The following is a 16,212-nucleotide window of genomic DNA, read 5'->3' as shown; positions in this document are numbered from 1 at the left end:
ATGATGTCTCATTCGTGTGTTGGATTTGAAGAGTATTTTCTATTTTCATTATTGTATCCAGCACAACCTTGAGCATCTATATTAAGGTGAATGAATGCCACTCTTTGAAGCAAAAAACAGACTGATTAAAAACAGAGCAATTGACTCAGATGCGTGTCAGACTTACACTGAATTTGGAACTTCACTGTGCATAGAATGTAAGATTACTCTTTTGTTTGATTCTCTTAACAATAAATACGACTTTTAAGATGTGTTAAGATTATTAAGTTCTGATACTTAGAGAGAGTGAAATAATGTCCTTCAACAGATAAGTTAATAACAATGGCTGAACAAACATCCACAGCAATAAAAGAATGAACTTTAGATACGTGAGTTATTCCCAAATGCACTGTGCTAAGCAAAAGCAGCCAGGCTTATTGGCTTATATACCGCATGATCCCACTCGTGACATTCTGGACAAGGCGAGAGAACATGGGGATGGGGAGTGTCATCGGTTGACAAGGGGTAGTGTAAGGAAGGGGCTGACTGCAAAGGGATAGCCCAAGGGAATTTGGGAGGGTGGCAGTGAAAGAAGTTTTCTGTATCAATTATGGTGGTGCACGTAGGCCTCCATCCATTTGTCAACACTCAGGCCTCCATAGCAAAAGACTGGATATAATATGATTTTTAAAATAAATATTTTTCTAAAAACTTTGAACGGTATCTAACCCTTCGGGCATGCGGGAGCACTTTAGACTTCTCTACCCACCCTCCCACCCACCCCATTCATCTCTGAAGAGTGACATGTACTTGAAAGGCAACATATATGCTCAGATATCTCCAGGTTTTGACTATATATATTTTTGCCTCATGTGCCAGAACCTCAGGACCCCCCTGCCCAGATATGATGACTCTATTGTGCAAATAATATGTGTCAAGACTTTTTCTCTGTCCTACAGCTTCACTGTGTAGGTCTATCCCTTTTCCTAGTCATTAGATTAGAACCAAGAAAGTTCTACTATGACATGGATAAAAGAATGGGTTAAAAAAGTCTGAAAATATTATTAAAGGTAGGGAAGACCTATGACTTTGTAATTGCTGCAATAATTAAGTATCGTTGCCAAAGTTTAATGGGGATCATTGCTTTTTCCTTCCAGGAGGTAAAGTGTTTGCAAGATTACTCAGTCTGTGGCCTTGTTGTTAATTCTTACACCACTTATTTGCTCCAGATTAAGAAAAAAGGAAAGCAATTATGTCTTAATTATCTTTTATACTTTGTGAAGAAAGAGAAATAGGGAGATTCTCCTGCTTATTTTATATAATGACTGCAAGTAAGAGCAGTGGGAGCAGGGTTGAAAAGTAAGGGTTTAATGAATGGCACTAAATGCTCATTGCTATTTATTATCATTCTAAAATATCTAAATATTAATTTGATCAATAGAACTTTGCTGAAGTCCCTGGTAAGAACCAAGTTAGTATCTGCTACCAAAATACTTATCACAAAGTACATAGGAAAGAATTTGGCTGATGTCCTTTGCTTCTGGGAGGTAATGTATGTCATACTTAAGAGGAGTATCTGTAAGGGCGGAGCCTGGTCACACTGGATTTAAGGGTGGGGACAATGACATCGGACAGTCTGGCTCAGTGGGTTGGAGCACCATCCCGTGCACCAAAAGGTGGTGTATTCGATTCCTGGTCAGGGCACATACCCTGGGGTTTCGGGTTTGGTCCCTGGTTAGGGTGAGTGTGGGAGGCAACCAGTCGATGTTTCTCTCTCACATCAATGTCCGTCTCTCTCTCTGTCTCTCAAATCCATAAGCATCTCCTTGGGTGAAGATTAAAAAAAAAGAAGTCACCGTAATCAGAGAGAGCATGACAGGGCCTTGCGGTGACTAACTGATATTAGTGTTCAAAGCTGAGTCTAAAGGTTGGCTATGTGCTAGTTATCAACAGCTTAAAAAAATAAGAACATCCATACGTTGCACGTGGTATCGCTTATTTAACAAACAGAGCAGGGGAGGTATCATCAAGGCTGGTCCAAGAATTTAACAGTGTCATTGAGAACCTGGGCTCTCGAGGGCTTTCCAAGCCGCTGTTCCTGGGTGTTGGCTTGTCATCCTCGCTTGCTCCCATGATGGCTGCTGAAGAGGGTACTGAGTGGACATGTTTGTAAGAGTCCGTTTCTTCACTGTCACATTTCTTTCTTTCCCTAATGTCCTCTGAGATACCTATCTCCAAACAACCTCGAGTGGTCTGAATTATCTCCATTCTTTAACTCTCACCCATGCTTCCTCTTGCCTCTCTACTGGTCCTTAAAAATATGGCAAGAGCGCCTAGAGGATGTCACTAAAAAAAAAAAAAAAAATCAGAACAAAGATTGTGACTATGCCCGAATGAATTTCAAGTTCCAGGAAAGCTGAGTGTATTTTTGACTCACTGAGAAATACTGCATTTGTGTTTTCAGTGTTAGGTGGCAAATTCATCTTCCTCACAGCAGCCTCTGATAAACCACAATCACAGTTTTTAAAAGTAGAATTAGTCATAGCCGTAAGGCTGGGCTTTTCCCGTTTATAACATTATACTAAGTGACTCTGCATTTTGTGGGAGACAGAAGAGGGAAAGAGGAAGGCTTTAAAAGGAGGCATTCGCTCCTGTGGTAAATAGCACGTCCTACCACTGGCTGATTGTATTCTTTCCCTTAAGTTTCCAGATGTTTCTCTTGTTATACAACTGGCTACGGTTAGGTACGAGGCCCTTTAGTATAAATCATGCTGTGATCAAGGAGGCCCTCGGACAGCTGCCCATCAGCCTCCCCGCACACACTCAACTCCTGCTTTGGTTCCCCCTCTGTCCGAGCAGCGTCTGCCCAGTCAGATTCCAATCCCAAAAGAAATCACCAAGTTTGTTGTTGTTTTTTGGGTTTTTTTATCTTTTGAGGGGAGGAGGTTGCTACTATTTATGAAATATGTTACCATACACCAGACATTGTGAAATATTTTCCCTATTAAGAATTTTATGGAAGCCACGGATGCCACCCCAAGAGCAGGGCACGTCTGTCACAAAGCTTTGCCCACGGTGACAAGTTGGCAGACTCCTTGACTCCAGGGGTCTGTGAACCTCCGACGAGGAGTCCTGCCCTGGAGTAGTGGTCTCAACACTACTTAAGTAACCCTTTCAAAAACAGAAGCACATGTTCCAAATTTATGGATATTTACTTACAAATTATATGCACAGACTACTCTTACTAATGTATTACGTGCTTAATATAACACTCAAAAATTAAAATCTGAGGATAAGATGAAAACAAATATTAAAAGGTCAGGTATGTCCCCCCCAAGGAATGCTTTTATACATGCCCTAGGTGCATGCACCCCGCTTTGAATGAGGCCCCTTCCCCGGGGTCTGTGGGCCAGCTGTCTTGCTGCCAGCCTTCTCACAGCGTCACGCTCATGAATGGTTAAACAAAAGAACAGGAAAGAAGAAAATGGAGAGAAATGGGAAACCTCCAAGTACTACAACAGAAAGAAAAATGCTAACCCCCTAGATAAAAATAACTCCCAACGTTTTGTGAGTGGGAAACTGCACCCATTCCCACCTCTAAGAAAAGATAAATAACCCTAGTGAAGATTTCTCAGCACAAGAGGCCCCTGGAAAAGCTTTGACTATTTTCACATAAAAGAACCACGTTTCCTACCAAGAATTGCTCTGCCCTCTATGAGCCATGGTCACACGGCCCTTGATAAACCAAACTGCTGTTCTCTGTCACAGAGGGGCAGCGTGAGGCCTCAGTGGGGAAGAGCTTTGGAAGGTTCCATGGTGTCCTAGAAGCAGAGACCTCTCCATTCAAATTCTCTCTTTGCCATAGCTTGAGTAAGTCATTTGGCCTGTCTGGTTCTGAGACAGCTCTTAAATGGGGGTAATACCATGAGCCTATTACATGGCTTAGAACAGATGAAAACTCAAACACCACATTGGAGGTGAAGGTGTTCTGTAAATTATAAAATGCTGCGTAAATGAGAGGAAATAAACACTTCTGCCCTCCTGCCATAAAAACAAAAGTCAAATAATTCACAAAGTGACTTACATGTGCCCTTCTAGAGAAACTGGTGTGTCACTCAAAGTATTGAAGTCCACCCCAGACCCTTGGAGAGGTCCAGACTGACAGCCCGCTGCTCCGGTTCCCAATTCCTCGGCCATCCCCAGCTCATCCTGTTGTAAGTGACCCATGTACATGCCCCACCTGTGGACTTGGCAGAGGCCATTCAAGTGTATGTTGTCTCAGCAACACATATGCATCCCAGAAGTGAGGGATGAAGGGAGAGCGAACTAGGCCACGCTGGTGGGGGGCTGGAGGCTATGGCCTCCCAAGGTCTGGCGTGGCCTGCACCTGACTCCGTGGAGAACCCTTCAGGCCTTTTTTCACTAGAAATGCCCACAGAACGACTGAGCAGTCGCCTCAGTAGTGGATCAAAGCAGTGTCATTGGATAAACTCCAAAAGCTTTGGGGCCCTACACCCAAGTCTGAATCCCCTTGTGTCTGGGAAACCCAGGCCAGAGATGTCTTCCCCGAATTAAGTCATTGAAGATGACTTACACAAACACTTTTAAAGCTTCAAAATTTATTGCTGTACATTTTCGCATAGCATTCACTATGGAAATACTAATAGTGCAAATATTTATTTTGGACTTTGTAGCATGTGAGAGATCACAAAGCTTTTTGATCTTTTGCAATCAATTATGAAGATCTATATTACTCAACTTACTTTTAAAATGCAAACAAGTAATGTTATATCCAAAGAGATTACATAACGCTTTTTAGGTCTCCTCTCCAGAACAAAGTTACCCTGGAAGCCACCAGGGACGTTCCTTTCCCTGATAGTACACACATCTTGCAACACTTTTCCAACTGCAAGACTCTTTGTTCATTCACAAATCCAATCAACAAATATTGACAAATGTGCCAGGCACTATGCTAGGCTCCGGGGACATTAGGATGAAAGGATGCAATCTCTGCTTTCATGGTGCTTACAGTCTCAAAGTAGAAACAGACATGCAAAAAAACCGTACAGTACAATACAGTAAAGTGCTTCCATGGAGGTATTTACAAAGTGCAGCGGGAACTCAGAAGAGGGGAAAAGATCATCTGCCTGGAGAAATCAGGGAGAGCTTCACAGAGGAGGTAGCCACTGAGCTGAGACTTGACCAATGATCAGGAATTTGCCACGTAGACGGCAGGCAAAGGGAATGACAGGTGCAAAGACACAGAGGCCCAAGGGGCACTTGGAAGGAGCAGGTTATGCAGTTTTCTTGAGCCGAAGGTGCAATGAGGAGAGTGCAGAAGGAGCTAGGCAAGTAGGCAGAGGTTAGATCATGAAGAGCCTGCTGATCATTTTTCCATTTATTCAACAAACATTCACTGAGTGCTTACTGGGTGCCAGGCACCAGGCTACACGCTGGGGTCATAACAGGGACCAAGACAGACAAACCCTTGCTCTCATGGAGCTTACATTCTAGCAGAGAGAGAGACAGAAAGTCAACAATTAAATAAAATACAGATTTAGAAGGTTTCATCAAAGGAAATAAACAGAGTGCTGAGGCAGAAAATAAGTATTTTGGGGTTGGGAGGGTTGAAAGGATTTAGGGTTATCAGCAAATGCCTCTTAGAAGTAATAAAAATGACACCTGCAGGGATCACACTGATGTGCTCCAACAGGAGCACTCGCTATGCACCAGGCAGTGTGCCAAACACCTATGAACAGCATCTCCTTTAGTCCTCACGACTCTACGAGGTAGGATTATTATTCCCATGTCACCGACGCGGAACATGCTCAAGATTAAGTAACCTGACAAGTCACACGCGTGGCAAACCAGGGCTCAAACACAGGTTCTCTTCATTTCAAAGAGCTCACTCTGAAAAATCATTCTAAACTATATAGACAGACAAGCGAGGAACTGTGAGCAGGGAAATGATAGTCACATTTGCTCTGAGGACCATTCTGATGACTATGGAGGAGGGACAGAGAGGGAAGGGGCAAGGAGGGGGACAGGTAAGAAACATGTACATTATGTTTTTAAGGAACGCACTGCAAGTGCAGAGGGACAGGTAGTGTGAAGGCAGTGGCTCTGGGCATGGGGAAGAGGTGCCAACCTGGGAAGTGCGGCTACCAGTTCTGACGGGGCGGATGGGATGCTGGAGGCAAGGGGAGGAGGGGCATCTGGGGTCCCTCCTGGGCTCTGCCTTGGCAGCTGGGCCCGGTGACTTGCTTTTACACGAGTTAGGGATGCAAGGTGGTGATAGGTTTGTGAGGATAAGACAATGAATTTAATGTGGGACGTGTCATCCTGTGGGCTTACTGGGAACACCTGGACTTGTGAGATGCTCTCCGGTTGGACACCATGCAATGGCTTTCATACCTGTTCTCTACCTGAGCAAAGTATACAAGAATGAAATAAAAGGTTTATATGTGTGTACAGTATGGTTTTGCTTTAACAAAAGGCTGTCCATAAAAGCACATGTATCTTGGTAGGACTGCTTTGTAAGAAAAACATATTATCACCAAGATAAAGGCACCCCAAGCCCGACTGCAAATAAAGAATCATGGACTTAGGAGAGGCTAGGAAAAGCCTCCAGACATCATTCTAATTAGTCATACCAGCTCTTAAAAAGAAATCAGCATGAACTTCACACGGCCACCCCAATGGGGACAGCGTGGGCCCAGAGCAGCCCTCTCTGCCAGCAGTCTTCCCAGAGTCTGCAAGTGTCCCTGCTCACCCACCAGCAGGACTGCTCCAAGGACCTTCGTGGCCTGCGGCCCAGAGATTAAAGTTTAACGTAAATCAGGAATTCCAAGAAAAGCTTATTATGTAATTTGCCGTAAGGTCCAAAGAGACAGCAGCCCAAACCTAGCCAGTTACTTATTACTCTGACTAGCTTCTCCTTTCCCTTCCTCGGGAACTGAAGGGTGCTGGTAATCAAATGTACAAGTAACAGTCACATGGAATCGGTCACATCCTTGACCACATCATTTCTGGGGCTAGTTTTAAAAGAATCCAGAGTTAAGGAGTACATAAAGCCATCCTATAAAAAGAGATTATTTTTGCTCTATTTCTCCAAATGTGCTTAAATTTGCTTATAACCGCTGCCTCCTTTCCTTGGCATCAAACTAACTTAATTATGTTTTGCTTTGTAAAATTCATTAATAACACTACGCTAGTTTTAGTAATTAGATATCAAAGAATTTAAGTGGTAATGAAGTTACACTTACAAGTTTTAACAGGGAAAAAAAACGTTAATACTTTGGAGGCCGGGTATTGACTAGCAGAGTATTCCAATCTGGTTCATTAAGCAACTCTGCCTAGAAAGCTGCCTCTCCCTGCGGCAGAGTCTGACCTGCTCCTGTTCACTTAGTAAGCTAGTAGACATTCAAAAATGCAAAATGATCTAGAAAAAACAAGACATGGGCTTCCAGTAACATCAACAGGTACTTGTGTACCAATTTCCTGCCTGAGGGAAGAAAATGACTTATTTTTAAAGAACTAACAAAAGCACGAGTCACAGGCAAGGGGGAAAAAGTACACGTGCTGGATGACAATTTAAGAATTCTGGTGGCCCGGCTGGGCGTGGCTCAGCAGCTGAGCATCAATCTAGGATCCAGGAGAGAGCAGTTCGATTCCTGGTCAGGGAGCATGCCCGGGTTGTGGGCTCGATCCCTAGCAGGGGCTGTGCAGGAGGCAGCCCAGCTGATCAATGACTCATCATTGATGTTTCCGTCTCTCTCTACCTCTCCCTTCCTCTCTCTGAAATCAATAAAGATATATTAAAAAAAAAAAAAATTCTGGTGAACACACGATTCTCACCCTATCTAGAAGCCTACTGCCAATGTATAAACTACTTCCTATCACCTCCACGTCGAACCTAAGGCCCAGGAAGCACAGCCGAATAGAACCCGGGAATGCTAAGGACAGGCTGTTCATTGTGTGTGTTCTTTAACAGAAAGAACCCCAATCGGTCTGTGAATATAATCATTTATTTGTCTTTACAGTGATGATGGAAGAATGTACAGATGTCCTCTTTCAATAAAGTATAAAAATCTGTTTATATACAGTGAAGTCACAATAATCTTTAATTGGGAAATTTATTTGGTACTCCTGATCCATTCATATTAAAACTGGGGGGAAACAAATATGTATGATAAGTGCTACATTTCCAGTAGATTGCACCTGGCATCCAAAGCTCAGCTTCACTTTAAGGTCCTGCTTGATATTACAAAAGACTAATTTTAAGTCCTAAGACTCAAAATAAACATCATTTTTTTTGAATAATAGATATATACATCAAAAATACATCTAAAAAGGCATTGGTTAGTGCTATTAAAAAGCTTCTAAGTGCTCAGATACATTTTTTTTCTCTTACAGGCAAAACCCAGTGGAAACGTTTTGGTTCAATTCTAGGAATTTCTTCTTGGGGGACGTCGGCTGAAAGTTGCCTGTAAGAAAAAACAAACAAACATAATTAATTCAATAATTTTGTAGGTGAGGTCAGCAAAACTTGAAAGAGTCATTAGAGGCTAAATTCCACTTAGCACTACATTTTTAAAGCCTTGACTAGCATTTCGTTATAGCACGTTGAACATAAAAAGTGCTCAACACATCCCCTCATCTTTCAGGCTCAAAGAAATGTCACTGCCTCAGGGAGGTTTGCTGACCCATCCCATCACCTTGGCTCCCCTGCCATCAGCTCTTACAGGGCCTTTGTTTTTCCTTTTATATATAGCACATAACACAGTTGGTAACTACATAGCTCTGTGAGCATTTATTTAAGATGGCTACATTGTACGGTTTTATGAGCACAGGAAGTGTGTGACTGTGTCCCTCACTGTGTCCCCAGGACCTGGCATTGAATGCAAGGGTGACTGTCAGCGAGGTACACGTCCCCAGACTGAAGGGCGCTAAGCCAATTTCAGGGCTACCACTCTGAACTCACTCTGCTCATTCCCTCCCTCCCGCCCCCAATCCTTCCTCCCCCCTCCTGTTCTGGCTTCCAAGGACACAAACAAAGGATCAGCTATGAGTGCAGCAAGTAGGACAAAGCCTAAAGGAACAAAGTGGGATAACAGTTGGGACATGGATGCCCCATAAACACTCTGAGATTTCAGTGTAATCATTTAAAGAGAACATGTACCCAGTGGGACAAAGTCCATGAAACTATTGTGTGAGATGAGCACAGGATCAAGATCTGTCTTAAGGGAAGGTATTTATTAGAATTTGAAAATCCTCTTTCTCCCAGCATCAAATCTATGCTGGAGAGAATCAAGAAAAGAGGGAGGGATTTTTGCCCACTTTGAGGCCATAATTTCAAAGGGGAGACAATAGACCCCAGAAAGCTAGGGTGTGGAGATGACGGCCACCTCCGCCCCCTGTGGCCACACCTCCCTGCGTTCTTCCCCTGCCTCTCTAGGGACACCTGGAGGTTTCCCCGCTGCAGGACCTCTGCCTTCACACAATCACTGATGTGGTCCTTAACTCTAGGGAGGGGCAAACGAGACTCCTGCAGGACCTCTGCGAGGGGGAAGCCTTTTCATTCCCTGCTCAGGCAGGAGGCAAAAGGCAAGAGCAAGAAGAGAGAATGTCCTAAGTCCCAAGCCCCCCTCTCTCTCTCTGAGGTCAGTTCACCTGGTCATGTTTTAAGCTTCATCTCCACTGTCCATTTCAATGTCCATCTCTTCTGTATCAGCAGCTCGTGACAAGATATCTGCCATCAGGGCTTCTTCCAACTTCTTTCGCACTTGTTGTACTCGCTCTTCCTGTTTCCTTTGGAACAACAGAATCAAAAGATTCAGGTCACTGGTAAGTTATGGAAATATGAAGCTTCTGTGAAAGGTCAGCTTTACTTCAGAATCATGAACATTCCCAAGAAAAACACATCTCTTTCTCCTTACACTTTGCAAAAGTTGCTCCTATACTCACAAAACCACACCCACAGGGGATAAGCAGGGATCCCTCATCTCACAGAGAATTCCGGGAGGGGTACATTTATTTCAAAGTGGCCTTTTTTTCAACTTGAAGAATTTCAAATACGTGAAGCTATGGGGTTATTCCTATAAAGGGTAATTAGAAATATCTTGGCAGCAGGGACAGAACAGGAAGAAATATGGAAAATAAAGAAGAAAGAAGTGTGTTCGGTGAAGCCCTGAAGAGCGTGGAGGCACAGAGCAGGGTAAGCTGGATTCAGTCTGGCATTCTGCGGCCCTCAGAAGGGAGCCAGCTGAGCTCTCTCCTGGTTCTCAGGCCTGTTGGCTACAGGCCACCATGAAGGAACCAAGACCACATGCTCCTCTACACAAGGACAGAAACGGAAAAGCTCGACTTCAACTGAGGTGAGCAGGTCAAGAACATGCCACAGGTGTATCTGTGTCTGTGTGAAGCCAAGCCATAAAAAAATAAAAAGGTTCTGAACCCTTAGATGGAAAACAAAGCATAGAAGAAAGGCTATTGGTATGCACTTTATCTCAAAAAAAGCAGAGAAAATTTGAGAGTGGCTTCCTGACAGGGCAAGAGAGGGAATCCTAGAACAGCCGAAGCCAGCGAGGACGGTGTCCATCCAGACCACGTGGACAGGCAATGGCTGAAGCAACACAGGAGGAGGAGGAGACGATACATGAAAGCCTTAGAGAAAACAAGAAAGGACGAGGGAGAGACAAAGGCACAGGTGGGAGGGTTGGCTGTGACAGAAAACAGAACCCACCACCTCCTGAGACCAGAGGGAAGGTGGTAAGGATGGATGGCGAGTGGGAGGGAAGCCCAGTGACAAGAGATGCAACAAGGAGTATATTGAGGCTCTACTGAGGAAAAAAAAAAAAGCGATTTTCCTCTATCAGTAATCAAGGAAGACAAATTGCAGCACTGCCCACACCTGGAAGCAGAGGGGTGGAAGCCAAAGCTCCAGAAGATCCCACTAAGGCTCTCTGAGCGTTCACTCCCTGGGCGCTCAGCCAGTTGTAAAGTTAGATTTATCTATCCCAGGCCACAAGTCTCTTTATCTCATGGGACTACCCCTGGGTAGTGAAGTTAACATGTATTGTGCAGCCACAAAAGCCTTAGATGTCATCTTTATTAAACTGAAAACACAACAAAGAGTTAAAAGGTACAGGCCTCCACTTTTTAAATAAATTTTCAAAAACAGGGAGGCTGTCACTGAGCTAGTCTGAGATCCACAGCCGCTGTCATATTAAAAGAAACTGGAGTTCAACAGATTTTCATGTAGTGCAGCAAGGTCAAGAAGAACACACTGTTTATTTCTTATATAGTTGGTCTTGCCTCCGGCTCAGTGACTCGAGGTCCATGACAAATGACTTACGGGTCTCACTGGCAGCCTCTCACTCCTAATAACAGAGCCTGAGAATGTGCTCGGCTGCCCCAGAGAATCCCATTAGGTGGACAAAGAAAACGAAGGGAATCGTGCTGCTGGCTGGCGAAGTATATCTTAGACTCTAAGATTTGCCACGATTCTCTTTCATCTTGAGAATTACTTCCCACACTTACGAAAGCTGAAGTTAAAGCATTTGCCTGCTGGGGTAGGCAGAACTGTAGCACAGTCCCCAAGGTGCCCCCCGTCCCACCCCTGTATACACTCCTTGCATAATTCCCTCCCCTGAAGGACAAGCAGACCTTGCAAATAGGATGGGATAAAACTCCAAGATTAGGTTACTGATCAAATGACCTTAAATTAATCAAAAGATTATCATAGAGGATCTGACCTAATAAGAGGATCCCTTGAAAGGTGCTGGCCCTTCCTGAAAGAAGCTGGACAGGGAACATGGAGGGACCCATGGGACTACCATCAGTCTCTAACTGCTGAGCACAACCCCCATCCCACAGTGAACAAGACAACAGGGGCCTCAGTCCTACAATCACAAGGAAAAGAATTCTACAACAGCCATCGCAGCCTGAAAGGGGACCCCAAGCTCCAGAAGGAAGTGCAATCCAGCAGACGCTTTGATTTCAGGCTTGTGGACCCAAGCAGAGAATGCAGTGCAGCCTCGCCCAGACTCCAGGCCTACAGAACTGTGAGCTATAAACAGGCTTTGTTTTAGGCTGCTAAGTTTATGAGACTCTGTCACTTAGTAGTAGAAAACAAATATGCCCAGGGATGAAAATATTATCAAAGATCCTGAAAAAATACATACTTAATGTTGAGATCTTTAACTGGAGGTTTACTATAAACATAATACTGGCTGCACAATTGGAGAAAGGGCAACAATTCAATTTGCGGTAATTTATTTTGAACCTGTACTAATTCAACAAGAAACGTCTGCTTAATAATTTCTGTTATGACAACTGAATCAAATAGGCAATTCATTAGACAAGTCTGCCTTAAAAGGAAATCACCCAGATCTGGCTTTGAGAGTTTCCTCCATTATCAAAAGATCTGGTGTTGAAGCCATCAACATTCCCAAGCCATCAGTCAGACAGCCTCAGTCAACACCCATAATGACCTGGCGAAATCCTGCCGATTACTCATTGCAAGACAGAAAACAACTCCTAATTTCCTTCTTAAGGGTAAAAATAACCAAAAAAGCAAGTTGATTCCTCTCCTAGATTTTACATTTTGTTTTTCTTAAAAAATAATGCTGACCATCAAGTCTGTGTAACCAAGGCCTCTGAATGAATGCAGCTCTGAACCACTCTACAGCTTTATAAACCCAGAAAGGTTTAAACCCAATTATAAACCTAGTTGGATTCACGCATTTAAAAACATTCTCACGCCAACTTTAATGGATTTAGGGAAAAAAATACAAATATAAAACGTATTTGTCAATTACATGACTCTAAAGTGCCATCTGCTGGCTTTGTTTAGGAAGAATACCCAGCAGATCTTCCCCATTTACACAGCCAGAGGACAGACACAGGGGAGCACATACACCCTGCCCTGTGTATAAAGAAAACACAGTATTCTACACTACCTTTATAAAGCAAGGATACGACCGTCCACAAACCCCTCATGAGAGTGTCCTTGAGGTCTTAGTATCGAGAATAGTTTTACTTCTCCTGAGCAATAGTCTGCTTATACTTTCTGGGCATTATCAACTTGAGTTGTATGCTTTCCTTTCCCTATTAGCTACTAAAAAACTAAATCGTGGCCAAGCCTCCGAAAAAGTAAAAGATAAATGCAGCTCTTGCACTCTCCTCATTCCCGGCTCTGTTTTACTGCTTCGCCCTTTGCTTCACCTTTCACCTTTGCTTCTCATTGGGCTTTAGAGTGAGTGAGTGAGTGAGTGAGTATCTGTGTCTCTCTCTCTTTGGAGCCACCTTAAATCTTCCCTTGAAACAAAGAAACAATAACAAAGTAAATCTCTAAATTGACCAAAAGTAAGGTAAACATAATCAAGATAAGTAAATGGAACTTTTAAAACACAACTGAGCTTAAAGCAGCAGGGCTATGATCTGCTTTAGAGAGAGACTGCTTTGCAGACAAACCAATGCAGGAAGCAATCAACAGGCATAAAACAGGCCTGGCAGGTATGGCTCAGCTGGATTCCCCATGCCCAGGTTGCAGGCTCAATCCCCAGTAGGGGGCGTGCAGGGGGCACCCTATGAATGTTATGCTCTCACACAGATGTTTCTCTCTTCTCCCTTCCTCTCTCTCTAAAAATCAATTTTTAAAAAAAAGGCATAACCAAATGAAAGAGCCCCAGTCTACAAAAGACACTACAAAAACGGTGAGTAGAGTGTACAACTGACCACAATGAGACCCTTATCCACAACACTTCCACCTTTTTCAAGTATGTGCTTGTTTTAAATGTCTTATATCACCTTCCACTGGTTTCACAAAAGCTCTGTAAATATATATACGTAAGTTTCTGATTGATTCATCACTTAATAGATGTGCCACTGAACCCAACAGGCAGTATATAATTTACCAAAGTTAAAAAACAAGTTTTTGAAGTTATGTCAAACCGCCTTACCTAATGTCTTCATCTGTAACAATGAAAGCTTTGCAGAGGGGTTGAGATGTGTTCAGCCAAACAGCGGGGTTCTTTTCCACAGCAGGGGAGACTTGCCCTGTGATTGGTGCAGAGCTTGTGTGCAAAGCACTGGCAACAGCAGATAAAAGGGTCTCATCATTACTACCTGGACCAACTCCTGCAATCAGAATAATGGACTTGTTAAAGGAAATTCCTAGATGTGCTAAGCAAACCTTATGTTACCTACAACAATCAATATTTTTATATTCATTTGGGATCATATATTTAAAACTGATATAAGCCAAAGAATCAAAGGATTATATAATATCGACTTAATAGTTATTATACACCAAAGAATTAACATTAAGTAAACAGTAAAAAAAACAGCAGAGCATTTCAATAAGACTTTAACATCACTTTTAAAATACATTTTCCAATTTTTTCTCTCAACTTTTTAAATGTTGGCTACATTTCCTCAAGCAAGGTCAATTATTTTAATGATCTAATTCCCTTCTAAAGTCCCTTCATATTATACTCAAGTATGCTCATTAATGTATTCCTAAACTATTCCTGGAGTGGTTTCTCCTGTAGCTTTTAACATTAATTTCTAGCAATATCTCGACACTTATCTTCTTTGTTTCAATACTTCAAAGAAGTCAATACAACTATCCTGTACCTGCAGCTTTTACAGTTTTTTCAAACAAAATATCCAAGTTCACAAATTCATTTAATAATTGCACACCTTGACTACTTTTAGGAGACTGGCCCCTATGGCCACATTCAAATGCACTGCTTAGTCAAACACCTGTTAAACCCTGTTAAACCAGTTAACGCAACAATTTCCAAGGACAGAGAGAGGAATGAGATGATATTCTAACCATGAATCACGAGGATTTTTAAGCAATCCACAATACGTCAAGATTTAGAAGCGGAAGTTCTCATACTTCAAAAATGATGCTTCTCTAGAACTTGGAATTAACATGATGAAAGGCACACGAGCAACTGAGCTCTCCAGCCCAGATCCCACTTGCGGCTGTTACTGGACTGAGGTGCACTGGTTCCCACTGCGATCTGCAGCAGCAGTTTGTGGAGGGAGATGGAGAGGGAAAGCTGCTAGCTGCTCTTTAGATCAGAGAAAAGAAAGATGAAGTGCTGGGGCGGGGCCAGATGCTGCTTTAAACTGGAAGCTAGGGAAAGTCTGCCACTCAGCTGCACTTGGTTCTAAAAGCAGCATATGGGTTAATTTATATGAGAAACCTAACCTAAAGCTTAGGCAATATACTGAAAGCATCTGTGCCAAATACAAGCGTTTCATGTACATTTCCGCCTGGGTTTACACAGGAGGTCGGTCATCCAGCAAGCCATACCATGCCCCAAGGAAAGACCTTGTCTCAATCACTTCTGACTCCACAGCTTCTAGCACAGAGCCCGGCACACAGTGGGCACTGCTCAACTGAACTCAGATAATACCTTGAAGACCTTTAGGTAGTTCCATGGTTTTTATAATTTGTTCTGTTACATCTGATGCACTAAGTCCTTGTAGCCTCTTCTCCCAGAAAAGCTGTAAAGCAAAACATCACCGTTAATAGATACATTCTCGGAACAAGAAAGTAGCGCATCGATGCTGTTGAATAATGAAAATGAAATCATTTCAATGGTTTCCTAATTTCCCCATATTTTTCCTTACAAAAAGCTAAATGGTGCTCCGAACAGAAATTACTTCAACACATCATAATTCTTTCAAATGATATTACTCAAAAAAATGTTTTGCTATTTTATGCAACCTGTCCACTTGTTACAGTACTATAGATTATGTTATATACTATATATAGTTCTTTATAACGTATCTCCCAAAGAACATAACTTAAATTTTGAAAGATTCATTTGGCATGAAAATGTAATGTTATATTTTATCAGGGGAAAGAAAACAAATTACCTTATGTAACACCTCTTTATCCAGTATCATCAGGGAAAGAGCTCTTCCACCTATGTGGTTTTTCCAAGACACTCAAGTTTAGCCCCTTCACTTATTTTAAGGGGGTGGGGCGGAGAGGCCATTTTTTATGGAAACTTTTCTAAAATGTTTTACACACTTCCTTGCTTCTTTCAAACAGATGCCACATTCATGAGTGACCGCCTCCCTGTTGCACAGAGCCTGGGTCACCTCAGCCACTCAGTGGCCCAGGTCATCACTCTGGGCCTCAGTGAGCACACAGGAGGATCTCCATTTCCCTGGGGATACTGAGTATCCAAATGTTTATCCAAACTC

General features: G+C 42.9%; 1 protein-coding gene across 1 annotated transcript in view; it reads right to left on the bottom strand.

Annotated features, from left to right (window-relative positions):
• Nucleotides 1-7,987: 7,987 nt before the first annotated feature.
• Nucleotides 7,988-16,212, bottom strand: part of MBD2 (methyl-CpG binding domain protein 2) — a 58,164-nt gene continuing 49,939 nt past the window's right edge. The window contains exons 4-7 of the mRNA XM_081148244.1: nt 15,414-15,504; nt 13,944-14,121; nt 9,652-9,789; nt 7,988-8,465 (exon numbers count right to left, since the gene is read on the bottom strand). Of these exons, the coding sequence (XP_081004370.1) occupies nt 9,663-9,789; nt 13,944-14,121; nt 15,414-15,504 (396 nt within the window). The 3' untranslated portion in view covers nt 7,988-8,465; nt 9,652-9,662. The remainder of the gene's footprint in view (nt 8,466-9,651; nt 9,790-13,943; nt 14,122-15,413; nt 15,505-16,212) is intronic.

The sequence above is a fragment of the Miniopterus schreibersii genome (assembly GCF_964146895.1).
Source record: "Miniopterus schreibersii genome assembly, chromosome: 10".
Classification (NCBI taxonomy): domain Eukaryota; kingdom Metazoa; phylum Chordata; class Mammalia; order Chiroptera; family Miniopteridae; genus Miniopterus; species Miniopterus schreibersii.
The sequence above is the reverse complement of the archived record's forward strand: the minus strand, read 5'-3'. Positions and strand labels throughout refer to the sequence as shown.